Below are 27045 nucleotides of genomic sequence, written 5' to 3'. Positions count from 1 at the left end.
ACACACACACACACACACACACACATACACACACACACACACACGCACACACACACACACACACACGCACACACACACACACACACAGTATAGAGCTGCACCTTTGTGGACAACCAGAGAAGAAGTGACGAGATCAATACACTTACACACTATAGCTTATTTAGTCAAAACATCAATCATTCCAATCCCTCTGTCAGATCAGTTTGCTCTGTCAATGATGCTCTGTCACTTTGCAATGATAATTCTTTGATCTGTGCACTGGACCGAACAGCGTGTGTGTGAGCGCGCACGCGTGTGTGTGTTTCTAATGCTGGTTTCACACACCGTGACTGTCACATTAGCTGTCAGAATCCTGCAAGGGACAGATTAGAATGTTTAACAGCCAGGCTTGTTCCTGTGAATGTAGCCTCATAATTAAGCCTTCTGAATATAAATGACACAAATGCAAAATAGAATCAAAGTAAACATAAATCAAACTCCGTGACACACATAAGAAAAATGAGTAAAGATCCTGACATCAGAGGCAAGATGTCGCGCAAGTGATTGACAATCAATAAAACAGAAACTATTTTGACACGTATTTGTTCATTATAGCCTGTAAAACTAAATTCTACATCTTCTGCCTGAACATTTTTACACTTTGGACATTTCATACACTCACATTTAGTCACATAACAGTTTGAATTCAGGCGGTGTCTGAGAAGTCAGTTCAGATAAGAGATTTATCACTGTAATAGACCTAATGTCCAATGTTGCAAAGCCAGCACACCTCATATTCAAAACAGGGTGAAAATCCTTTTATGCACACTGCAAATATTTATGTATGAGTGTGCCTGTTTGCACGGGTGCATGTTAACATGCTCTTGTTCAGCTTATGGCTATGACCAGAATGGCAATACAGCCATGGTGAAGGTCATGGACGTAGCGTGGCCTGAATTGCATTGCTGCATTGTGATTCATCTCTTACATTCCAGTGGAGGAGGTGAAAGAAGAGGTGTTGATCTCCATAAGCCTTGAAGTTGTCTCCAAATCCACGCATCAAGCCATTCATCAGAAAACCCCTACGGGAGCGTTTTCCTCCAGGGACACTTGAGAGACTTTAAGATGCCATGCAGGAGTGAAAACCTTTTCACCTCATTATAAATGCCAATATGAGTCACAGTGATGGGAAAAGTTTATAATACGCAGAGCCAGAATAATGTTTCACATTCAGTGACAGAGATTCTTGAATATCGCCGCCGTGCTTTGTTAACATGGGACCAAACAATGCTGGAGATGTGTGATATGTTACGTTAGCACAGTGAGGCCTTTAAAGAAAAGCTGGAGCTGGAGATTCTCTCATTTTTACTACCTGGAGGACCTAATTGTTGTGCAAAGACAAAAAGCACATCTGGTAAGAAAAAAAAGAGATGTGTCACATGGATGCTCTCACACCTAGCTGTCTGCGAGAGAATGGGGGGGGGGGGGGTTGTTCCACCTCCGATCTGTCAGCAGAGGTAGTAACAGGAAGAATCGTGGTCTCTGCACAGGGACGGCTCACTCAAACATAGACGCTGTTGAGTTTACATGTCACATCTCTGTTACAGGAACGCTGAAATGCGATGTCAAATCCCAGACTATGGAATATGTTTAAATTCCTGTCCCTTTTTTGTTGTTTCTGCTAACATTTTGACCCCCCCCCTCAAGATTCCATCTCCTACCTCTTTCCCAACATGATTGTGGGCTATAATGCAGATGAAGCAGAAAGGACCAAGGCCTTAAATTAATATCAAAAATTAAAAAAAACAACCTAAACTGGTGTAGAGGGTGGTAGTTAAGACCACGTTAATCGAAGTCAAGTCATGACCAAGACTGGAGCAGATTGAGACCAGACCAGAGGGTCCTGTTGCAGTATTTACAGCCTGTGGAGTGCTTTTTTGTTGTTGTTGTTTTTCAGGATATGAAATTTTTGTGGTTTATGTATTTAACTCTAATTAAGGAGGAATTATCTGATTTCTAATTCTAGGAATTAAAAAAAAATAACTACTACTACTATTAACTAATTACAGGTCAAGTTATTGATTAAATTTGAAGACTAGCGTTCTGATATCTGATCAAATAATGTACTGGTCACAGTTGTGGTCTTGACCGGTCATGATATAAAATCTTGAGTCCGCGAGTTCAAGACAAGGCTGAGGGTAAAAACACAGTCGAGTCAAAGGCGAGACTCAGACCTTTAAAAAGTGGTCTAGAGGTAAGTCTCCAGACTAAAGCCAGCCTCGACAACCAGAACACTACTGATTAATTATCAAATTTAGGAAATATTAATGTTGAGTAAGGATAACTAGGTTGCCTGTATGGCGGCAAACTGTGAAAAAATATGAGTTTATACTCGGGTTGCAAATGCTTAACGCCTGATCACTACCTCTACCTATTGTCCTCTAATCCTGACTTTGTTCTTAAGCTAACTTAACTTCTAACGTACCCCGGCAGACACGCTCAATATCCACGGAGCTCTTTTCGCACGATCATGGATCGCCTGACACTCACCAGGGGTTTTAGTCACTTAGCTAATCCTATCAGACACTCATGTTCTAGTTTACAAGTGAACATCAAAATATGAATCAAAATGTCTCCAGAGAAAACAAGAACACGACACCGAAGAACACACACACACACACACACACACACACACACACACACACACACACACACACACACGCGCATGCACACACACACGCGCATGCACACACACACACACACACAATTATGTTTCCATCATTTCAGAGGACATTACATTGACTTACATTCATTCCCTGGTGATGTGTTCTTACCACAACATTAACTGCTACAAGCCTTTTCCCTTCACCCTAAAATTTAACAATATCTTTATGGGTACACGATTTTTGCCCTTAAAAGGGACTTGAGCCCGCATAACTTTAAACAGATTTATGTCCCCACAACATGAGTAATACGAGCACAAACACTCTGTCAACCATCCTCTGAGTCAAAGCCCCATCTCCCATATGCTTCATTAATCTAAACTCACCATTACATAACTGTACTAAATGCTCACAAGAGTGGAAGGGTACAACTACCCTCCCTGTATCTTTTGCATGTGTGTCTGTCTGTGTGCGCTTTATTGTGTGTGTGTGCACGAGTAAGAGACAGTGTGACAGGGAAAGAAAATCGGTTTACATGAATGGTTGTAGAGCTGCTCAGCTTGTAATCCTTTGTATCTGCATTTTGTGGGCTGTGGGCTCTGTGTGTGGTGCGTTTGAGAGTGTGACAGACACTTTCTCCCTAAAGGATGCTTTTTTGGTTAAAAAAAAAAAAAACCTAAATGACTGTATGTTTGTGTGTGTGTGTGTGTGTGTGTGTGTGTATGTGTGTGAGTGTGTATTCTCAGAGACAGGATTGGACGGTAGTTGTGCACTCCTCTGCGGTTTACAGGTGCAGAGGATTTCTGCTTACAATAACAGCCAACCATACCACTGATCTCCTTTGACACATTCACACAGAATATTCTGCTTATGTGCAAAACACAGAAGAACTGACTACATGCACCTTTAATGTCGCCTTAAAACATGCCATCCACCTGAGAGCGGACTCATATTACATGATGCTTCTTGAGCTGAAAGTGCTGACACACAATGTTGTTATGTTTATGCGTGTGCATCCTCTTGCTTCGCTCTGTGAGCTGTGGTGGTGGGCCTGCTTGTACTGGAACTGCAGCAGCAGCGGCGGCAGCAGCGGCGGCGGCAGCAGCGGCAGCAGCAGCAGCAGCTGCTGCAGCTCTGGCACTGACAAGATTAAGACCTACTCCATACCTTTGCCTCTCAAAGCCAAACACACAGCTCTGCCAACAAGACCCTGCTAACAAACTAACACAGCCCAAGGTGGCACATGAAATGCATCAGTGAACAGAGCCGTTCTGACTATGGCTCTGGAGACATTGTGTACATACTGTCAGCAGCCGCTCGCAACGTGGGAATTTCAAAGAACATATGGCAGCTTGTCGTTTGTGAAACAGACTGTGTCAGATTCTAAACAAGCTAGAAGCTATACCTAAAAAAGCCATTAACTGTCTGCTATCTGCTATGCAACAAAGACACACATGTCCATACACGCACGTCATGCATAAATGCTGCCTAGTTTGCCTGGTATGTGATGGCGACAGGCTAGCGATGCTCAAACTGGGTCACTGGAAAGAAAAGCTTCAGTGGACAGACAGTTGTGTATGTATTTGTACATTAGCTCAAAGACACAAGGGACTGAATTCACCTTCCTTCCTACAGCAGCACTGGGATGATGCCATTGATGCTTCCTGCTGCCCAGTTATTTACAGCTTGATGTCATAGTCAAGGTCAAGGTTGGGTGCGGGTCCACAGTCCGTAGAAACTGTCGCATGGACTAGCAGGAGCCTTCTCTGAATCATCCTTTGCCAACTCAAGATCACTTATGATGTCAACAGTTGTGGCTTAATGCAACAAAATCTAAGGTTATACCATGTCAGCTGATCAAATCCGAACTCCATTCATAAAACAAGCATTTTAAAAGTTCTTTTGTCATCTTGTGAAAAGAAATGACAAAGCATGAAATTCTACACCGTACAAATGGTGCCATTACTTCTGCATTATTTTGATCTGTTTATTGCAATGAAGTCCCAGCAAAGACTGAGTTAGTCTCCCTGACCGACTCTACAAATACTCGACGTAAATCAATGTCCACATCAGATTCATCATTTCAACTGTATCTAGGTGATGTTACAGACACAAACATGATGGTCTTCACATGGAACTTCCAGCCGGCACAGGACAACAATATGGTCATTTCATTCTAGGCTTGTCACAATAGCGTATTTTGTTGGACCGCAAACTGTCCCAGAAATGAGAGCTCGCATTGTTATCATTTTAAGAGCATTTTATGACACATATCCTGATAGTATACCAGCAAAATTCTTGAGAATATTACAAGACATTAGAATCACAATGTGAAAGAAAATATCCTGAATAAATTGAATCAAGCACAGCAAGTGTTGGCAAAGTTGTTAACAAATGCGCTTTTAAGTACAGTAGGCGATTCAGCAAGGCTAGCGAATTGACTATACACGTCTATTAATTGTACAACAAGTCAATGTGATAATTATCGTGACAGGCCTATTTCGGACACTCGATGAAGAGAAATGGCAAAACGAAACAGTGTTATTTATTCATCCTCATGCAATTGTGTGAAAGTTGTCTCACAGGGTGTTGACTGCTGACTTAGAGCATAAATGATACGGTACACCGACCACGAAGAAGGATTTAGGGATGAGGTCATCATGCGTCACATTACAGGCCTGTCAAAGAGAGCTGCCGTCTCATTAGCTGTGTAATAAAGGTCAAAAATGGAGTTGAAAGTGCACAGCAGTGTGGAAACAAATCAAGAAAACAATACAGTTGCTCAGCTCGCATGTACAAAAAGGACTGATTGAGGAGAAAGCCAAAGGACACACCGAGTGTTATTGCAGTATTCATTTGTTTACAATAACTAGAAAAGGGCAGAATAGGTTGGAGCCCAAGTAAAAACATCACTATCAACTCAGTTTAGTAGCAGACCTGAAGCAAAAAATACTACTACTAAGCTGCTGTCAACAACAGTGTACAGTACTGCACTCTAATGGCCACCAGAAATTTCACACACACACACACACACACACACACACACACACACACACACACACACACACACACACACACACACACACACACACACACACACACACACACACACACACACACACGCACGCACAGTACCGACACCTAAACACGCTCAAACCGAGAGAGAGAGAGGTGTCCTCTGGCTGCCACCTCTGTGACCCGCCTATGCACCCAACCTCCCTCCCTCTCCCACAAACATCCCATTCCCCTCTGTTCCCATGGCAACCCCAGCTCTTTAATTCCCATGGCGCCTGCCTGCTGTCCGGGAGACACATGGAGACATGACACTGACAGGTGAGGTGAAAGAGAGAGAGAGAGAGAGAGAGAGAGAGAAAGAGAGAGAGGGATGCCGATTGGCATTTTAAAATCCTGCAGGAGAGATGTGTTAACACATAAGAGGGTCCACGGACACTTCCTGTTTGTACTCCTCATCAGAACCCACCAGCACCTGCAGCCTCACACTAACTTTTCCGACATGCGGTGCACTTGGTTTACCAAAGTGAGCACTAACAGGGACAAAAAGACACACAAACTTTGCAGTGAGTGAAAAATAAACCTGGGGAATAATATCGTTGGGAAACTCACGAAGCATAACAACCTGCTGTCTCCAGAAACACACACAAACACACATTCACACTGAAACAGGGGGTTTACTCAGAAAACACAAAGACAAAACACACATGTTGCCGTGCCGAGACACTGAAAGAGAATAGAAGTCAGACATCCTTCTGTGTGTGAGATTCTGTGTGTGAGCATGTCGGGATGTAATGTAGAGCAGTTCTTTTTAGAGGTTTGCTCGGTTGTCATGGTAACAGTTGAGATGACATACAAAATATGTTTCTGATATGTTTTTTTTCCTTGATGACATAAGTTAATTACTAGTACTACTACTACTACTACTACTACTACTACTAATCACTACTTGGGTCTAACATTGGGACTGGTTTGCCTGACTACTGTCAACTGGGAGGAAGGAACATTCCGGGGGTTTTCAACCTGAGCCGTATTTTCCTATGTTATCGGGTCTAAATTGATTGCAGAGTTGTTCAAGCTTTTAGCAGGACTGCTTTGATCAGAAACAGCGAACTGGCAACTGTAAAACATCTCTGGACAATTGTCCTTATCAAAGTCCATCCACTGAAAGTGTTGTCAATGTTTTCATCAACATACTTTGATACACATTAGAAAAGTAAATGAAAATGGCAACATGTAAATAAAAAAAGTTGTTATATGTGCTTGAGGGAATTTTTTGCCATTTTTGAAAAAATTAATGAACAAAACAGGAGAAACTGACTTATTGGAGCTTTAGCTTGTGTGACTGAGCAGCTATTTTTCTTGCTGGCAACTTGCTGGATATTTCCAGACTTTGTCTCCAATACTACATGCGGCTAGCGCCAAATCACGATTTGCCAAACTGAAAGCAACTCCACAGGGCCCATATTTAAAAATCCCAGATTTTTTCATTAAGAACTAACTTAACTGTTGCATAACTTTTAAGGTCAAAGTTTGCAGCGAGCAACCGTTCTATCTCAGGACAACTGAGCAAACTCTAAACTCGGAAGGAGACCGTGTTCAAATCATTTAGTCAGTTGCATTCAAACTCTGATAAACCTGTGACTGCTGAGCTTCAGGGGTATTGTCAAGGTTTTGTTAAGATATAAGTGCAGGTGTAACGCTTGTACGTGTGTGAGTGTGTGTACTTACTTTAGGCGTAGGACAGGAAGCTGTAGAGAGGCGGGAGGTGGCCTGGGCGCGGGGCGACTCTGAGGGCGTGGTGCTGAGAGAGGCGGTATCCCTTGGCAACACCTGCACACCCCGTGAGATAATGGAGTCTGGGATCTGGGATCACAAACACACACAAAAAACACACATGCATATAAATATCATCAACATCATAATCACACCGACCAGTCCAAATACTCGGACAAACACTACTGCTGCGAGTCACTCACGGGGTGATGTAAATGATGACAGTATGGCATGACGATGAAAAACAATGATTGTTGTGATATTGGGGGCGGAGTCTTACCAACATCCATGTGTGACTGGACAATGATGTGGGATGTTACCCTGACAACAGAGCCATAAAGCTGCTTCCAGGCTGGAACAGGATGATGGTGTGGAGATATGTTACAAGTGAGTGCACAGACACAGACGCACACACAGACACACACACACACAGACACACACACACACACACACACACACGAATCAAGCAGAAATCAGCACAACACAAACTATGAGTTGAAAAACAGCAAACCTATCTATTAAAGATATCACATGTAGCCTTCGAGTAGGCAGTATCTTGTGATCCCAGTCATTACGAAACATGATTATTGTGACAGTTTCCTAGCAGTCAGAAGCAATTGTGCTCAAGTGCTTTGAATTACAACTCTTCAAAGCTTGAGAAAATCTCTAGTAACCCTTTGCGTATTTATACATTAGAGCTCATTTTCCTGTCATCAAGGAGTACATCAAACACCCAATCTACAGAACATGATGTTGCTACTCATCCTCTCTCTGTCTCCGATTTGTTTTCTTTTGTCCTCAATGATGATGTAATCCTTCTCATTGATATTTTTCACAATGTACAGTCGGTACCAGTGCGGTGGAATATTCAGTTTTTAATCTCCTCATCAAACAATGGTTGCATCGCTATGATGCATCAACATGGATGCACCTGTGTTTGTTCTAAGCCTAAACCATCCTCACTGTGATGAACACTCTTATTGGTGCTGGAAACTCGATGAGGGCCACTGATTTAAGCCTTGCTTAAATTGAACACATTTACTTACTTCATGGTTTTTGGGCATGAGAGGAAGAGTTGGGAAACATAGTTGGGGGGTGGGTGGGGGTGATAAAGGATTTCCATAAAAACATTTTTCATTTTTTTGGAAAAAAATGGATTAAAATAACTGAAACACAAATTTACGATGTGATCGTGTATTGGAGGGAACGGTGGTGTAGTTTTCTTGTCTTCCTTATTTTTGTTTTTTCATATCTCCACTGTAATTATTTCTATATTCATCGTTGGTCACGTTGAAAGGTAAACATTAAGAAATACCCATTTTTAGTCACACACCATATTTTAAAAAATGCTAATATGCAACATGCATGCCATATAATATGATGTGCAACCTTCTGGTAACTTTATTTTTGGCAAAAGGGGCTGAAAAGTTTAGGAACCCCTGGTTTAGTGCACATCATTTTTGTGCTACACTGGAAAAATGAAGGAGGAGTTTAATGCACTGTATTTTAATCTTATATTTTTACTTTACACAGTACGTGTCTTTGTTAAGTTTTTATGCCTCCGTGCCAGGCTGGACCAGACTCTTCGTGGATTCATCCTATTCCATGAAAATAATAGCTTTGCAATGCCTGGAGGGGTTGTCTTCAAATTTGGCACAAATGTCTGCTGGTGCTCAAGGATGAACTGAAAATTTTTTGGTGGTCAAAAGGTCATTGTTATATTAATTCATATGGACTATAGGACCCAATGTGAAGCCGAATTGTAATGCATCAAATTTTAAGTACTGAAAATCATCAGATTGTTGGTTGAGAGAATCGATGCACATGGCAATGAAACTGGTGATTTGCAGTCCAAGTCTGAACAAAGTCTCCTCTGTTTGGAACGGTTACACTGTAAAATCAATTTCTGATGCTACATAAACCATCTTGTATGGATGATGGTTTCAGAAATACATGACAAACATCTTGAAATTGATGGAATCAAATCGGAATAGAAGCTTTATGCAACAACAAAGCCCCCCCTGTTCTCTCCACTGCTCTCATACCTTGGCGGCGATGGATGCAGCGGTGATGTGGGAGGAGGAGCTGTCCTCGGTGGAGGCCACCCCGCTGTCCTTCTTCTCCTCATCCTCCTCCTCACACTGCACGCCCTTGTCCTCAGTCTGGCGGCGTGGCGAACTGTTGGGTGGCGGCGAGAGGGGCGGCGGTGGCGATGGCAGGTCCTCCAACTCGTCTGCCGCCTCTTTTACCTTCACAACTGCATCCCGCAGAAGGTCAATGGCATGTGGCAGCGCTGGCAGGATGAACTGAAAGCACTCCTGGAAAGAAAAACAGGGACATGGAAATCACAGCACATATTATTTTCTTTCACCAAGTCACATTTCTAGTATGATGCTTTAAAAAAATCAAGAGTTAGGATGGGACAGTTCCTGTTTCACAATAAAGGTCCAACTTGAAAGGAGACTCAAAAAGCCTTTTGACCCATTAAAAGGACCAATGTTTACATTTAGCATGCACAAACTGTAATAATAATAATAATAATAATAATAATAATAATGATTTATTTTAAGACAAACCATGCTCTTTCTTCTGGCTATGTTTGTACTAACTTGAGCTCATTGCTTCCTCCCTCCATCTCTGGTTTCCTCTCCTGTGTGTGTCTCTCTCTGTGTCAGTGTGCCTTTGGGCTCCTCTGCTATGCTAAATGCTCCATTCTCCTTTCTCCTGAGAAAAGAGCTAATCTGTGAAATTATTTATCTTCCTGTGTATTTTAAGCACTGAAAAAGATACATTATTAATCAACCCCAAGCTTTACAGTATCTACTCTGGCTGCAAACAGGCTTTCAGAGCAATCTGTCCCGCTCTATGTCTCGTATTACAATCTGGATTAAACATGACGAAGGTAACCTTGATTTAATCCCATGCATCTCCGGCATCAATGTACAGGTACACACACACTAGGACGCCATCATCCTCTACCGCTGTGTGTGTGGGAATTGTGCAAGATGACAGAGCCTGAACTGGTTGATCTCAGTAGTCGAGCGACACACTGCCAACTCTGCTGTGTGACTTCAAGGTGACCTTTTGCCCCCCTTGTACTTGCTCATGTCTGAAGCCCAGATCTGAGCTTTTTTAGAAGATGTGCTGAGGATGGTTTGGGTGGAGGTGGCAAGGGACTGGGCGAAAGAAGGTGTTAAGAGCCTGGAGACATTCCCCCTATCCCATTTTATGCTTTCATTGCGTGTCAGGGAATTTCTGGGTACGTCAGGAGTGTTTTTTTTCCCCCCTTTTCTTATTCTTGGCTTTGACCTGGAGGAGAGTGACTGTCAAGAACACTAAAGAGTAGAATCCCTGGATTTACTGTCAGAAACACAAGTGAGAGAGAGCAATAGAAGAAATGGGGAAGGCACCGCTGTTCTTGTGGGGATGAGGGGAGCGGTTGCAGGATGACGAGAGCATGACAGACAGCGAGAGAAAGGAAGAGAGACACCGAGACAGGAGAGAGACAGGGAGGACGAGATCTCGAGAGATTAAGAGAGACAGAGATTCAGTGAGAGAGAGAGAGAAAAAGAAATAGTAAGAAGGTCGGAGAAACAAGAGAAAAACTAAAACAGACAGCAACACGAACAATAAAAGGCAATGGAAAGGTGATAAACCAACCTTTCCTGAACCCTTATCATATAAATGGGAAAAAAAAAAATTTAGGAACATGTCAGATACCCCTCAATCTTCTATGTGTGCTTGAGAAAGCTGAGACCCACAGAGACTTGTCTAACGCCAGTTAGCTTAGCACAATGAATAGTATGGACAAAAGTCCCTAAATACACTTTTCTCCATCTCTTCTTCTTTGGGTGCATTAATAGGGTTGGGTGTGACATTACGTAGCTATAAAATAACAATTTTAAAATTAGTTCTAGACTCAGACACACAGCCGGACACAGCACCTTAAAACTTTAGCCAACAAAACAAAACATTGATTGATGATGAGAAGAGCGACTGCTGTTAACAATGGCTTACAGGATGACGACATCTGGACAAACCCAGACCTTGAACTTTATGTATCCGAACCAGAATACACAACTTGTTGAAACTGAGCAGCAAAGATGGAACTATATTACGCAGCCCATCCGATCCCATTCACCGTGCGAAGCTAAATAGCAGTCAGCCGGCATCTGTTGGTCCCAGCTGATCTCACCAAGAATCAACAAGATGAAACTGCAGTCAGGAAGGGGCTTTTTCTTGAATGAAGTGAGTCTCGCTAGATAGAAATACTATTGCAGTTTCCAGAATATCATGATCAGAGCGGGTATAATTGTCTTCCCCACAGGAAAATACCTTCACTTCAGGCGCAACTTATTTTCACCAGCTGAAATGTTTGGTGATGTCAACCGAACAAAGAGCCAAAAACTGACACATTTTCCAAAAAACATTACTGGAAATTTAAAAAAATCAAAACAGAAACCAGACATATGGAATCCTGATGCAAAAATATTTAACACACAGTTGGGGATGTGGAGGGGATGCTGGTGACCATTAAAAGTGCAGTTATGGCTCTCTCACAATTCATTTAGAAAGAAGGCGCGCTGCAATCAATACAAAAAACAAACAAACAAAAAAACAACAACATTTGACAGAAAAAAGTCTTATCTAACTGTTATTCTAAGTCAGAAACAGGGGCAAACCTGACTTAGATAATGACACTGGTCCTCACAACGACATATATGTACATGGTAAGTAGAATGACCACCCAGCCATCCATCCATCCATCCATTTTCTTCCACTTATTCCTGTTCAGGGTCATGGGGGGGCTCTCTCTATCCCAGCAGCCTTCAGGTGAGAGGCGGGGTTCACCCTTGACAGGTCACCAGTCCATCACAGGACCAACACATAGAGACAGACAACCATTCACACTCACAGTCACACCTACGGTCAATTTAGAGTATCAATCAGCCTCGTCCCCTCTTGATGTCTTTGGACTGTGGGAGGAAGCTGGAGTACCAGAGAGAACCCGCACAGGAACAGGGAGAACATGGAGACTCCACACAGAAAGATCTTTGGACTCGAACCTGGACCCTTCTTGCTGTGAGGCGACAGTGCTGACCACTGCAACCCCATGCCACCAAAGTAGAATGACCTTCTCATCCAGTTTTACTTTACTGGTATTTGTGTTTAGAAACGTGCTGTAACAATACCTACATAAGCGCTGCGAGTGCCCATGTCGTCCTGAGCAATGCACCAGAAGACGTGAATTCTGACTATGAATGATCAACTTCCAAGTAGCAATGGATCACAACATCTTTTAAGCCTAATATAATGCTGTAGTAGTGGTGGGGCCAAATGGTCGGACTTGCTTTGAGTGATTTCTGTCAGTTTATTGTGTGTTAGATGTGAAAACTTGTATGTTTCATATGACCTGTTATGGATTAATGTTCTTTGTACATCATAGATCACTATCGATCAAGTCTTCAGGCTTCTTAAACCAACAGATTCAGTATTTCTTCTTAATACTAATCAGTAAAGAACTCAGTCATAACACATGAAAAGGAAGAAAGGAAGAAATTTGTTGGATCAGGCAGGTTTCATTGGAGATTTTCCAAACAAGTACCTCTTGAGCTAAAAACATAATGAATACTCATGTTTAAAATAAAAATCTCCTCACAATACTGTAAAAACAAATAAATAAAAAATGCATGCAACAACCATTTATAGAGTCACAGTGCGGAAAATACAAGGGTGTGATTGAATTCATCGGTATCCATTTGTTATATATAGCTACGTTATTTTATCTGCGGTGTGGAGGAGCAGCTAAAAGATGCATAGCCAACACCAGAGGCTTCGTCTGGCTGGCTCAGCTGGACTTCCCCCGTTATCTTTATGACAGGAGATCATCGTCATAAAACTTGCAATTGGCTGCCTGTGCCGTTAACTTTAACTGGGGGTTGATGAGGGAGACACTAATATGGCAGCAGATGGGGGAGAGGTGGCGTAATTGATTAAAAGAAATACTAAAATCGATCAGGGGAAGCGTATGTGCAATGAGACAGAGACAGATGTGCAGGTCAGCACCGCAGAGAGGGAGACAGATGGAGCGGGACAAAGAGACACGAGTGGGTGGACACACACGCGCGCGCGCGCACGCACACGTACTGTGGTGATCTCTGCTTCTGTACATAAAGAAATGTCATTGAATCAATCAGCAAACACCCACAGAGACACACAAAGTCATACACATCCAAATCTATACGCGAACTGTACACAGACTGCTTGAACGTACATGATTCCATGTAAACACACACATCTGAGAGGATGTTGTGTGTGATAAGCGAGGATGACCATTAGTGCAACGCTAAGCTAATTGCAGGCTAACACTGTGATATGGATCCAGAGCTGTGAGCGCCAACATGTTGAAAGTTTTGGTTTTTAAAATTGTATTTTTATTTATGAATGAAGTTTCATTTTGAACATGTAAAAATACTGTATATATGTATATAATAGTGATATTACAATTTCACTTATAAACATTGTATGGTATCCCAAGCTAACACTTTACATAATAGCCCAATACTACTTGTTAAAATCCCAATTCTGTGTACCACCCAAATATTCATTAGAAACAAGAACGTAAGCAAGCAAGAAAGTGAAAAAACAAACCCTACAATAAATAATGTGAGAAGTAAAATGAATATTAATTAATTAATAGTTAATATAAATAAGAATGACAATAATATTCCTTTCCTTCATCATATTCCATTCATATTTTCTCAAATCTATTTTCCTTTCTTTTTTCTTTGCTCGATTCTCTTTGCACTAGCATTGTATCATCATGTGTTCATGTATTAACCGTGTGTGTGTAATGGTACTTATGGTTTTAGTTTTTTTTTTCATTGTTCTAATCTATTCGCTACCATATTATTGCTTTGTCATGTAGCTGCTGAGATGTTCGGGGATTTTGCGCTGCTGTTTTAGGGCAAGTGGGAATGTCAGGTGCCCTCAAACAAAGCTATTCTATCAAAGATAACTGTGAAGTGACTTGCTTGATCAGTTCTGTGGTGGATGTGTCGAGAGTGGTCCTGATTGAAACACGCTACTCTGTGGCTCTTGTAACATCCTACCTGGGAGCCTTTCTTGCTTCCTGGTAAGTTAATGATGAGTGTCTTCCCGCGGATACCACACACAGGTCTGTCACACACATACACAGAGGAAAGTTTGAATTAATAGCCTATAGATGCAGAAAGTGGATGACAAGTCAGTGTCCTCAGGTTGTGTCCTGTAAGAGTGTGTGACTGACCTGGAAAGCATGCCTAGTGGTGTGACGTTGAGGGATCCCATCAACATTGCCAGCGACATCCCTGGAGCTTCACGCTCAATCACCTCCTTAGTGGCCTGGAGAGAGAAGCGAGGGAGGGACGCTCATTAGTGGGAATCATAGTTTAACTTTTTATTCGTCTCAAGTGTCTTTGCAGTGGTTTTTCCAACGCTGACGTGGTGACTTCTTCAGTTTTGTTTACTTGGGAAGGTGAGAGCCATTAGGACTGAGAACACTGCCGCTGTTTTTTTTCACTGTGAAAACTGTGGGGATATTCAGTAAAGTTGAGAGTGTAATAAAATTCAGCAGCAGTTCAACAAACAGCAATGTCAAAGTGAAACGTGCTTTGTGGGAAATACACGAATATGCGGTCCTCCCTCGAAGCAGACTTTTACTTTATTTACTTTATTCATATTTATTTAGCACTTTTCATACAAAAATTGCAACACAAAGTGCTTCACAGAAATAAAAGAAAAACAGGCAACATTAAATACAATATAAAACAATACAATAAATGTTAAGAACCCGGCCTTCCCAACCCACATGACCACATACATGCCTGGCGCTGCACCCCCCCCCCCCACACACATACACACACACACACACACACACACACACACACACACACACACACACACACACACACGCATACACACACACGCATACACACAACCACACACTGACTGTAAGTAGAAACATGGCAGGGCACTGAAAATCCTAGTGAGGAAAGACCACCTATGGAAGCCATCCTCACCGGGAGGTGCCACAGCCCACAAGCGCCGCCACTGAGACCCCCCGACCCGGACAGACCGGGTACACTCCACATATAATTCAGAGCCCCCCAGCTCTCCGGGCCTGGACGATCCCAAGGACGACGCCCCTGCGGGCGGACCAGAAACACCTCCCAGTGTGGAGGGCCCCCACGAGGAAACACTGGAGCTAAAAACTAAAAGACTAAAAACTAAAAGACTAAAAGATAGTAGAGTATGAAAGAACAGAAATTACAATAATATTAAAGTATCAGAATGACATAAAATAAGATAGATGCCATTCCCTCTGAGGGTGCAGTGGGGACCATCAGAGACGAGCTGGCTGCTAGTTAGCTAAGCACAATGAATAGTAGTGGATGGGCAGGTTAGCATGCCTCCTTTTAAAGTTCTCATAGAACTTAAACAGTCTTCGCCAGCATTAATGGAGCTAGGGCGGGGACAGAGAAAAATCGTGGACTATAAGTTTGTGAAACAAACTTATATTGTCTGTTACCTCGCAACTTGGAACAGGAACAGCCATTACACTTGGCTTGACTGAGCAAGGAAAAGAAAAAGCAAAACAAAACCAAAAAACAACATACACATTATTGCCATCTCAGCTGTTCCAAAAACCAGCAGGTACCAACTGATTTATGCAGTATTTGACACATATAAACATTACAACATGTCTCAAGATAAAATATGAACAGGACTGTGTATTACTAATTTAATGTGACAAAATTAAAACATAAAAGTGCTAAACGGATCTAGTTTTCCTTAAGCTAGCAAGCCCACATCGCTAACATTCAATCGCAAATACATCAAACAGTTCAGTAAAGTTGCAGTTTTCTTCCACTTAGCCAGCAACCAAGGTTTGAAGTGTGAAAGTCAGCATTTTGGCAACAGAGGATGCGTCGTCATTTTAGTAAAGAGAAAGCACATCCGAATGAAAACCAGTTTGTCGTAATTAGTATTGGCAGGTTTAGGCATCACGCGTTTAATCTCCTCTGTGTTTTCTGTGTTGCAATTCGATTCTAATCTGGAATGCAACAATCGAATCAGTGTCCTTGTAAAGTTAGGTTTCTCTTTTAATGATGCGAAAGATGCATAGTTAGAAGGAAACGCGCGTCATGAACGTGTGTTGTATTTCACCTCCTTCGTCAGTGTAGCACGAACGAATTGGAGGAATTTGACATCACACTGACATACTGGATGTAAATGAAGATAGAAAAAAAACATCATTTCTTCATAAGAAAGCAGAGCTGAATGAAAATGCTGCTAACAGCCCACAATTTTCCAACAAGCTCTTGAATACGTGTCTTGACACAGACATTAGGACTGCCCTTCAAATATTGATTTACAGTCCTTCTTACACAATCTACGTCTACAACCGTCTGAAGGCTGAACTATCCTTATCTGACCTGTCTTCTCTCAACTGCATCACCCATTAGCGATAAAGACTGATCTAATCTTTGACATCGATATGGGAAATATGTCTTCTCCACGGCCACTCTGTCATATTAAAATAGTTTATTGATTAAAAAAAACAAAACATTCGTGTCGGTAACTGGAATGTAAGAGAAAGTGTGGTTGTTCATTAAAGTTTGTTTGCGATATAAGTTTACATAACGTGAACGGGAAGAAATTTAGTTTTCTAAGTTTCTCATGTTGAGATTTCACTTCTTTTGCGAGTATTTCTGCAGCAAATGTTTGTGTGGGAGTTCGTATACATTTATGGTTGTGCACTTGAGGCGGCAAGTTCCCTACAGATAGATAGCACAGAAGATAGTGTCTTCTCCTCCAGCTGTGTGTGTTGGGTGCCCTTGAGTTGAGTGACACTTCAAACGCACCATTAGCGAGGGAAAGGGTAGGAAAAAAAGACTTCAAAGGAGAGGAGCCACTGATGAGCATCGTGGGCTTGGACTCAGGAGAGAGAGAGAGAGAGAGAGAGAGAGGGGAGCGAGATGAGGAGAAGGGAGAGAGTGTGGGAGGGGTGGGACAGGAACAAGGGGGGGGGGGTAAGAAGAAGGGTGCTGCCCGATACATATTTCAAGTCAACGACTGGAGGACGGGGAGATGGGTTGATTCAACAATTCTTTGGCACTCAAATGAAGTGAACAAGATGTATAATTTGTTCCTCTAATAATAGGATGGAAAAATGGTGAAATTTCTTCTTGAATTTGCCAGATCAAATTAACGCTGTATCATATAAAAGTCCTCTGATGATAGGTTCATTTCCTAAAATCAAATCTTTCATCAAATCAAACCAACTTTCAATAAGTGGCTGAAGGATTTTGCAGACATGTTACCTTTCGAGAAGAGGAAAAACTCTTTATCGTCACATGTACAGCGACCTTTGCACACTACAGAGCAGTGAGCGGCCACGCGAGCCACTCCAGGACCAACTGCAGATCTTCTGCCAGCGTCTCTGTGAGGAGTTTTAACCTAAAATCCACATCCGTGACGCAGGAGGAGGAGGAAACACGCCGGCACAGTGAGAACATGCAAACTGGGGCAGCTAGGATTCAAAGGTGGGCCCCTCTTGCTGTGAGGCAACAGTGCTAACCTCTGCGCCACCATAATGCCCAAAACTGCCCGAAGAAATTCAAGTGTACCGTGGTAAACCAGGAGGGACTCCCAGGAAGATCTGGGGACCAGTGGTCAGTCTGATCCAGGTACTAAGGTCAACTGAGAACAGTCGAACAGGTAAATGGTGTCACATGTATGGACCACTTAACAAATAATGTTAAACTATTACTGATTTACACCACCAGTAATTCATTTTATTTTTTCCTTCCTTTCTAATTGATTTTGATCTGATATTTGCATATTATGTATAATTTTACTTTTATTGTGCTTCAATATAACTCCTAAAAAAAACAACAACAATCTGTTCAGGTGGTGTTCATTTAGGTGTAGCGGTCCTTTTTGGAGTCTGTTGAATTACGGGTTGTAAATATTGAGGGACGTTCCTTTAATGATAGCAACCCTGATAAATAAGATCGGACAAAATATTTGGAACGCCTTTCAGCCTCCAAAATAAAAGAATATTTTCTCTCAAACGGATTCCAATTGAATTGCTACATGCACTTATACCTCCACCTTTTATAACAATCTGTCTGAAACCATGACGTCACAGTGAAGGTGACTTTTGACTTTGGGGCAAATGCGATCTCATGAATTGATTATGTTCGCCATTTTATGTGGAATTCAGTCACGGAGTTTAGCCCATTTCAAAACCACGTTTTGTGAAGTAACGCTTGACCAATGACCCCCAAAATTCTTATCAGTTTATTATTGGGTGGAAAAGAAAGAGGGGAAGGAGAAAAAAGTTGATGTATTCCTCACCTAGTGTACATAAAGTAGAAGCAAGAATAATAAAAGCAACGTTTTCCTTTGTTTTCCGTTAGGAATAACAGTCCCCGGTAACTCGGACCAATTATAGACGTGGCGCATTCCTAGCCTACGTTGTAACTTTTTTAAAATTCGCATTGTGTTTTTACACCCTGAGAGTCCAGCTCCTGGTCCCGGGACATCCTGAAAGAAGCTTCTAGGTGTCAGCTCAGCCCAGGAGAATTTCTACCCACCCTACAGCCCGAAAATGGAAAGTCACAGACGTGAATAGGAGCTCTGTGAATCTGCGCTCAATTATTCATCCTCACAGACCAGAAGTCTGTCTCAGTAAACCAAAATTGAATTGTGAGAACAGAATGTGTGAGTACCGTATACAGAGAACTGAATGTTCAGGCGGGATAAAATGAAATTTCACAGCAAATGCAGTTTCGTCATATTAAATTCAGCTTCAAGTTTATCTCGATGTAGCTCCGAATAATAAATTCAATTTTCAATTAGACCATTCAAATCCAGTTTTTTTTTTTTAATGAAATGATTCAAGCTGCCCAGTTCAAACTAAAAAAAAAAAAAAAAAAAATTCCAATTCAGTTTCCAGAGGCGCATTTTTCAGCTCACAGTTTCTGTTGTTCACGCCCGACGAGAACCAACAGTACTGCTGCTGATCAGTTCCCCGCCAATTCAATATGACGTGTGTTTTCAGGTATTTTCTGCACTGGAGTCATAATTAAACACTCGCATTCAAGCATTTTGGCAAAGTAACACTCTCATTTTGAACGTGTCGGTGGCGCTGACCGATCGTTAACCCTACTAAACGTTCTCTGTGTGAAAAAAAGAAACAGCGGTATCGCAAACTACGTGCCGAGTTCGATTTTTTTTTTTTTCCCCTCCAGGCCAGTAACATTTTTGTTTCACACTCTGAGCATGAAGTCTGTCATATTGCGAGGTTAAGTTAAGTGCATCCAAACAAGTGTATCATTAACTCAACTGGATGGAGCCCCCGGGGCAGACAAAAAGAGAGAAAGGAAAAAAAAAGAAAAAGAAATTGTGGGTATGGAGTGAAAAATGTGGAGAAAAAAAATGTGTTTGATATATATTTGAACAAATTATATATTGTGGCCAATAATCAATTAAATTGAGAGAACAACTTATATCATGTAAAAATGCTGAACAAGTGAAAACCAGAAAAACAGTTGGAATATGTGTCGGCCCTGTTTCAGGATCAAAACTGTTGGAAAATCATATGGAAATCGAGGTATTGATAACTACCTGTTCCAAACAGGAGTAGACACCAAAAGAAGAAAGTCATGATTTTACTAACTTAATGATGTAGACGGCAAGTGAAGAGAGACGGAAAGGGTGAGTGACTGTATTCCTGCATGGATACGCAGTATTGTGTCGCATTTAGAGTACAATATACTGCGTGTTAGCATGGAAGTACCTTTGATCTTGTGTGGTTTATTGCAGAGAAAAACGTGCCACTGTTTTCTTCTCGATTTGAATACAACGCCACCGAAACACGCTAATATGGCCACAGTTACGCTGCATTAAACCGCTTCGTTTCAACTCTGCAGTAACACAATGCAGAATGTCGTTATATCACTCCGCTTCGTAACTTCACTATCTCATGCGTTATCAGGCTTTTTAATACCTTTAATTCCAATAATTTATGCTGTATTCATATTAGGATCAGGATTATTGTTGACGTATACATTACATACAATGCAACAACTATACATTCGGCACAATTCTTTTTTTTCCCTGCAAGTCAGAAGGAATACACTCGTAGCCCAAACTGTCTAAAACTGAGGAATAAACCATTTGAATTAGGATTTTTAAAAATAGTGATTATGCTAATTACATAAATAAATTTCAATGCATCAAGATAAAACAACATGCACAAGTCTTACAGTGGGAAATTATTGGTGTAGAAACATGAAAATAATCTAATTAGAGCAGTGAGTTTGTGCAAACTACAGGGACTGTGTAAAAAGAAAAGGTGCAAGAAATCCGTTATTGTACGCTAACCTTTAAGTACAGATAAATAATCAGTAGCAGAAACGCTCAGCACACCTGTTACGACACCTGCCACCCATTATACCGGAAATTGCTGGCAATAAGATGCCATATTATTTTAAAAGTGAGTCAATAAGGATTTTACTTCTGCCTCTTTATTTCCCATGCCACCGCGGGGCTAATTGCACTGTGTGTTAATCAGTGGTGGAACACATACTCGCGCGCACACATGCATGCACGTGCAGGCACGCACACGCATGCACACACACACGCACACACACACGCACACACACACACACACTGTAAGCAGAGTGTCAGCAGAAAGAGTTTCTTTAAATAAAGCACAAGGAGCAACAGGATATATTCAACAGCCTTAAGACACACATCTGTTAACACTCCCCTTATAAAGTGTCCATGTTCACCCAAAGTGGTTGTATTTCTTCATATGAAACATATTCTAGTTCTAGTCTATTTTCACACAAATCTTAAGCTTCCTTGCACTGCTATCAACTTTGTTCAAAAGTGAGCCTTAAACACACAAAACCATGATATACTGAATAAAAACTACAGCCCACCTCAGGTGTGACGTCTCTCGGGGCAAAGCCGGTGCCTCCGGTGGTTAAAATGAGGTTAAGCTCCTTTTCATCACACCAATCTACCAGAGTCTCCTGTTGATGTGCGCGCGCACACACACACACACACACACACACACACGCACACACAAACACACACACACACACACACACACACACAGATTCAGCTGTTGAAATCATTGTGCTGCACAAGATGATCTCGATCAGGGGAGTGATCAGTTATCAGTGTGTAAATGCTGGCCCACCTTGATTTCGTCTATCTCATCTGGCACTATCTTGTAGGCCGCAATCATCCCCCCTAACCTGAAAAAGAGAAAGTATCATTAAATCACATATACAAACACACACCAAGATACTTCAGTGATTCCTGCTAATAAATCCTTTTTTGAGGGTCAGCTGAGGAGCCATATCTTGATTCCCGATGCTTCAGCAGCAAATGGAAACGCAGAAAATCGAGGCGGGGGACAGCTGATTGTGGAATACCTCAGAGAATCAGCAGGTTAGGTTATAATATCATTGTGCAAATAAAGCACGCGTCCAAAGATCCCCGCCCCAGAACTCATTAGTGTTTGTCTGATTGAAACATAAAGTATCCTGCAGAGTCTGGCCTGCTTTGAAAGAAACCTTCATGTGTCATTGAAGTAAACCTGTGAAAATACAGAGGGAGAACGTATGACAAACACTGCAGATGATGTAATAAAAGTGTGTTAGAAATGAGACCAAAGCTGAGGCAGGAATGATGGAGAGATTAACAGAGATGAGGAGGGAAAGAGAAATTGCCCTTGAACATCCCCTCCTGAAAGGATTTTCCACCAGGACAGCCCACTGGAGAGGAAGCTGCTACTGCTGCTGCCATACAGAGAACCACGGTGACCTCCTGTGGCCACACCGAGCATGACACCCTAAATCCAACAACAACCCCAGGCTCAAGGTGAAGGCTCTGCTCAGACACCCCTTACGTAACCCTTTTCTTTTTTTTCTTCTTTTTTTTTTTTAAGGAGTGCTATTTTTGGGAGACGACTGCATCATGTTTCCCCTCTGCGACAGCCACTTAAACACCATGATACCATCCCTCAGACAAATACGCATGAACTCTGAGAACATTCAGACATCTTTTCCTGCCTTTCGGATGCTTTTTACACACACACACACACACACACACACACACACACACACACACACACACACACACACACAAGTAGAGGATTACAAACTCTGCACCGTGAAAATATCATTAACTAAAGGCATCACCCCTGCTTGAACAATGAGATACGCTAAAGCACCAAAACACTGCAGCAAGCATGCATGGAAACTCAAAGGGGAAGCCATCTGACAAAAAGATACAGAGAAGTCAGAAAGAATCATTTGAGGAGCACTTTTTCCTGAAACACTGCACATTTAGCCTCACACGTGTGTGCGCACACACACGTACACACACACACACTTCTCCCCTGCTGACATTCCTGTGACAGCACGAGTGATTTACTTCTTCTGATGTGCATGGGAGGGAGGATGATTTTGGCATCTCTGTATGTACAAGTGTGTGTTCATGCATGTGCATTCGTCCGATCGGTGTGTGTGTGTGTGTGTGTGTGTGTGTGTGTGTGTGTGTGTGTGTGTCTGTGTTACACCTCGGGAGAGTAAAGGAGCTGTCAAGACAAATCACCTCTCTTGCTTCTCCTGGGGTTTTCATGCCTCTCTGTTTCAGACCAAGTGAAAATATGCTCAACACAAATAACGAGGGTTCCTTCCCACCGTTTCCTAGGCAACAGCTCCTATCTGAAGCCTCTAGTTGCTGTGTTGCTCATTGTGAGAGTGTGTGAGAGTTGGTGTGTGCCAGTGAATGTTTGTGCTTATGTTTTTTTTGTGTCGGGGATGCCATTTGGAGCACGATGTTGACTGGCTATTTTGTTTTGTAGATACCTTTTTTTGGAGTTTATTCAAGAATGAACGGGATTTAAAGATGTGCATCAAAGCTTCCTATATATAGACATGCGCACACTACATATGGTCCATATACACTAGTCACAAAAAGTTGGGGATATTTGGCTTTTGGTTGAAATTTATGGAAAATGTAAAAAGTTCATGAGACAGTGATATGTCATGAAAGTAGGGCATTTACTGTAAGCAGAAGCATGCCACGGTCATTTCCTCATCTCAAACAATTTATTGAAACAAAAGCTAACAGCAGTGTTGGGCATACCACAACAAAAAGTCTATGTCCCAGTAATGTGTTATATGCCCTTGAGCATGAATTCCAGCTTGCTTGTCTCATGCTGCTCACAAGTTGACTTAATGTCTGCCGAGGCATGGCATCCCACTCTTCTCGAAGGGCGACCCTCAGGTCATTGAGGTTCTGGGGTACAGAGTTACGAGCCTCTACAAGGCGACACAGCTGATCTCAGAGGTTTTCTATGGGATTCAGGTCTGGAGAAAGTGCAGGCCACTCCATTCGAAGTACCCCAGTCTCCAGCAGCCGTTCCCTAATGATGTGACCTCGATAAGCTGGAGCATTGTCATCCATAAAGATGAAATTAGGTCTGTGTCGTTCATGCAGGAGCACAATGACTGGATTAATGATGTTATTTGGTAGTATGGGCTTGTCACTTTACCATTCACAAAGTGTAAGGCAGTTACACACGTGCCCACACTGTAACACCACCACCACCAACACCACCACCACCACCACCACCACCACGAAAGGCAAACATTGAACAGTTGGACATGTGCATTCAGAAGTTTAGAGGTTATATGAAGTTCACCTGTAAAGGTTATAGTGCATTTTAGGTTCACCCTGAAATTTAACCGAAAGCCAAATTGCATGCATAGTCCAGGTTTTAGACGGACAGATTTGTTCTGCAAATGCAAGTGCAATTGTTGTGTCCACCGACTGCTCTCATTGGAGAAACAATCCATTAATCAGAGCTTTCTTTGCAGGATAATCAGTGCAATCAATTTTACATAAGAACAAAGTGCTGGCAACAGTGCTGTCTTTGCAGGGGTCTGCAGTAAAATTCAATTCAGTCATGATTGGGAGGCTGCTGGAATACAGATGTCACTGCCCTGTTCTTATTTAGCCGCAATGACAAGAAGCACAGAGGTGAAAGACCAAAGAAGACCTTCAAACCTAGAGGTGGTGGAGCTGCTGGTGCATTCCAGAAAGGTGATGGGAGAAGAACTTTTATCTCGACACAACAAACAAACAAACATACACCAGAGCAGGAGGGCCCCAAACGTTTTCCTTTGCCTGGCCGAAACAGAGGGCCGCAGACCACAACGACCACCACAAACATCTTTTGTACCTCTGTCTTTGGTGCCTCTGCATGTTTTTACTCACACCAAACTGCACAAAGCGTCGCTCTGTCGCCTGATCCAATTGTGATGAAACAATTACTTATGAGGTATCCTACATATTCAAAAAACAATTTTATCTCACAAAAAAGACAATCACGTAAAAGTGACACATAGTATACTTTTAAAAAGAATAATCTTATCTTTATAGGCTTCAGCCCCCCACCCCATACATGTAGATAGATGGATGGATGGATTTTATCTTTAAATATTAGGTCTGTTCTAATTTATTTATTACATCTAGCTGGCAAAATCAAATCTACTGGACTGATTTTTATATCGTGTTATATTCAGAGCATGAAAACTACAGAAAAATTGTTCGTCAACTACCTTTTTTTTTCAGATTCCACTGACAAAAAACAGTAAACTGACAGTTGAATAGCCCCTTAGGAATAAGCGGAAGAAAATGGATGGATGGACAGTTGAATAGATGAAGACCATGGGCCGATTGAAAAGGAGTAATAAACTCCTATACGCTGTTTTCTGCACTTGCAATAAGATGATAGGATTTACTGAGACAAATTTTTGGCAGGGACACCTTTCTCAGGTGATTCCTACAAGACAAATGGAGAGACCGACTTGAAGCAGGTTGGTAGACCTACATGGAACAAAAAAAGGAGGATTTTCTTTAACTTGTGTCAAGTCTCCCTCTTCCTACTCACATGCCATTAAATATACTTTAAAAAAAAGAATGGCATATCTTAACATCAGACCCTGACCCATATCATCCTCACTATTGATAGACCCCTTATGGAAAATAATAAAGCTGCAACAGCACACAGTGTCACAAACCTTACGAAATAAAAAGTCTGTGTAACAGAATAAAAAAAATCTTACTAAATGAAGAAGAAAAAAAGGCCTGAAATGCAGTTTTCTACAGTTTTCTTTGACTTAAAAAAAAAACAATTAAACACTGAAGTTTTGTCAACTACAACATTTCTTTTTTTTTTTACATAGAAACAAACTGAGGATGACTAAATATCATGAAAGCTAACAAAGACATTCTGACACAGGATTGAGTTTAAATTTTTAAAAAATAACTATACAGTTATCGCTTAGAAGTGTATGTTAACTTTCTGTAGAGGTATAAAATATGTACAGTATTTATACCCGAGTGTGGGCATTTATGGGTTTTTCAGCATGACTGGCTGCTTTGTAGATCGTATGCTGAGGCTGTATTGGGGTATGTGTGCTTGGAATTGAGGAAAGCCTATTAGAAAGGGAGGGTGCCTGAAACATTTTAATCTGTAACACCCATCTATGTCTCCTTCTACGATGGCGGGTTATGACACAGAGAGCTCTTCTTCTAACAACAGACAGGAGTAGTCTGATATAAAGGCTTTTTGCTGGAGGTGTGGACAAATCCTTAGGTTGGGGGAGGAAGGAATGAAGAGTGAGGAAATGAGGCAAGAGGTGGGAGACATGAGGGTGGGATGGGGGGGTAGGGGTGGGGACATGGCTGTAGTCTGGGCCTGAAAGCCTGGACGCCAAATCTTCCTATGAATAAAAGACGAGCACAGAGAAGAGGATAAGGAGCAACAGACAGTAAGAGAGAAACAGAGTGAAAAGAGTGAGAAAAGAAGAAATAGACTGTCAGAGGCCCACTTACCAAGAGTGGCTGAAAGTGTGTATGTGTGTGTGTGTACGTGTGTGTGTATGTGTGTGTGTGGTGTATGCCAGCTGCAAATCTCAGTGGTTGTGGGACACTTTTGAGATGAAATCCATCTTCCAGGGTTATTTTATTAATAATACAAGCTCTTTGTACAGAGCACTCAATCCCACTTTCTCTTTCTTTGACACACATACACACACGCACACATACACACACGCACACACACAAACACACACACACTTGGTCCGTGCATATGTATGAAAGCTCTCAAGGGGTCACCTCTCAACATGTTAGCTCATAGAGGGAAAGGGTGGAGGGACAGAGGCAGAAACGGTGCCCACCCCTTCAAAACCCTACTGTGATGAGAGCTCTGAGTGCTCTGCAAGGGGTTCCACTCCAAGCCAATAAATAACATCAGAAACTAAAACACACCCACACACCCACAAGCATCCATGATACAAAACATTTTGCAAACCACTCCACCTCACAATTATTCCATTTATTTAAAGAATGTCACTGTAGTTCAGATCTGGCTGACCTTTTCTCCTTCTCATGGCACGTCACACAACTGCTTCCTCACATTCTAACGTTCTTTTCATCATGTCAACCACTATGATTTTCATCTGGTTCCTTAGGC

General features: G+C 41.9%; 1 protein-coding gene across 8 annotated transcripts in view; it reads right to left on the bottom strand.

Annotated features, from left to right (window-relative positions):
- Positions 1–27045, bottom strand: part of gphnb (gephyrin b) — a 104993-nt gene that overhangs the window by 35637 nt on the left and 42311 nt on the right. For all 8 annotated transcript variants that reach the window (XM_086188595.1, XM_086188597.1, XM_086188600.1 and 5 more), the window contains exons 3-8: positions 21691–21748; positions 21428–21520; positions 14719–14813; positions 14543–14609; positions 9476–9748; positions 7386–7520 (exon numbers count right to left, since the gene is read on the bottom strand). In XM_086188595.1, coding sequence (XP_086044721.1) covers positions 7386–7520; positions 9476–9748; positions 14543–14609; positions 14719–14813; positions 21428–21520; positions 21691–21748 — 721 coding nt within the window. The remainder of the gene's footprint in view (positions 1–7385; positions 7521–9475; positions 9749–14542; positions 14610–14718; positions 14814–21427; positions 21521–21690; positions 21749–27045) is intronic.

The sequence above is a fragment of the Aulostomus chinensis genome, chromosome 20, assembly GCF_037954235.1.
Source record: "Aulostomus chinensis isolate RoL2024-O1b breed Wild chromosome 20, RoL_Achi_v1.0, whole genome shotgun sequence".
Lineage (NCBI taxonomy): Eukaryota > Metazoa > Chordata > Actinopteri > Syngnathiformes > Aulostomidae > Aulostomus > Aulostomus chinensis.
The sequence above is the reverse complement of the archived record's forward strand: the minus strand, read 5'-3'. Positions and strand labels throughout refer to the sequence as shown.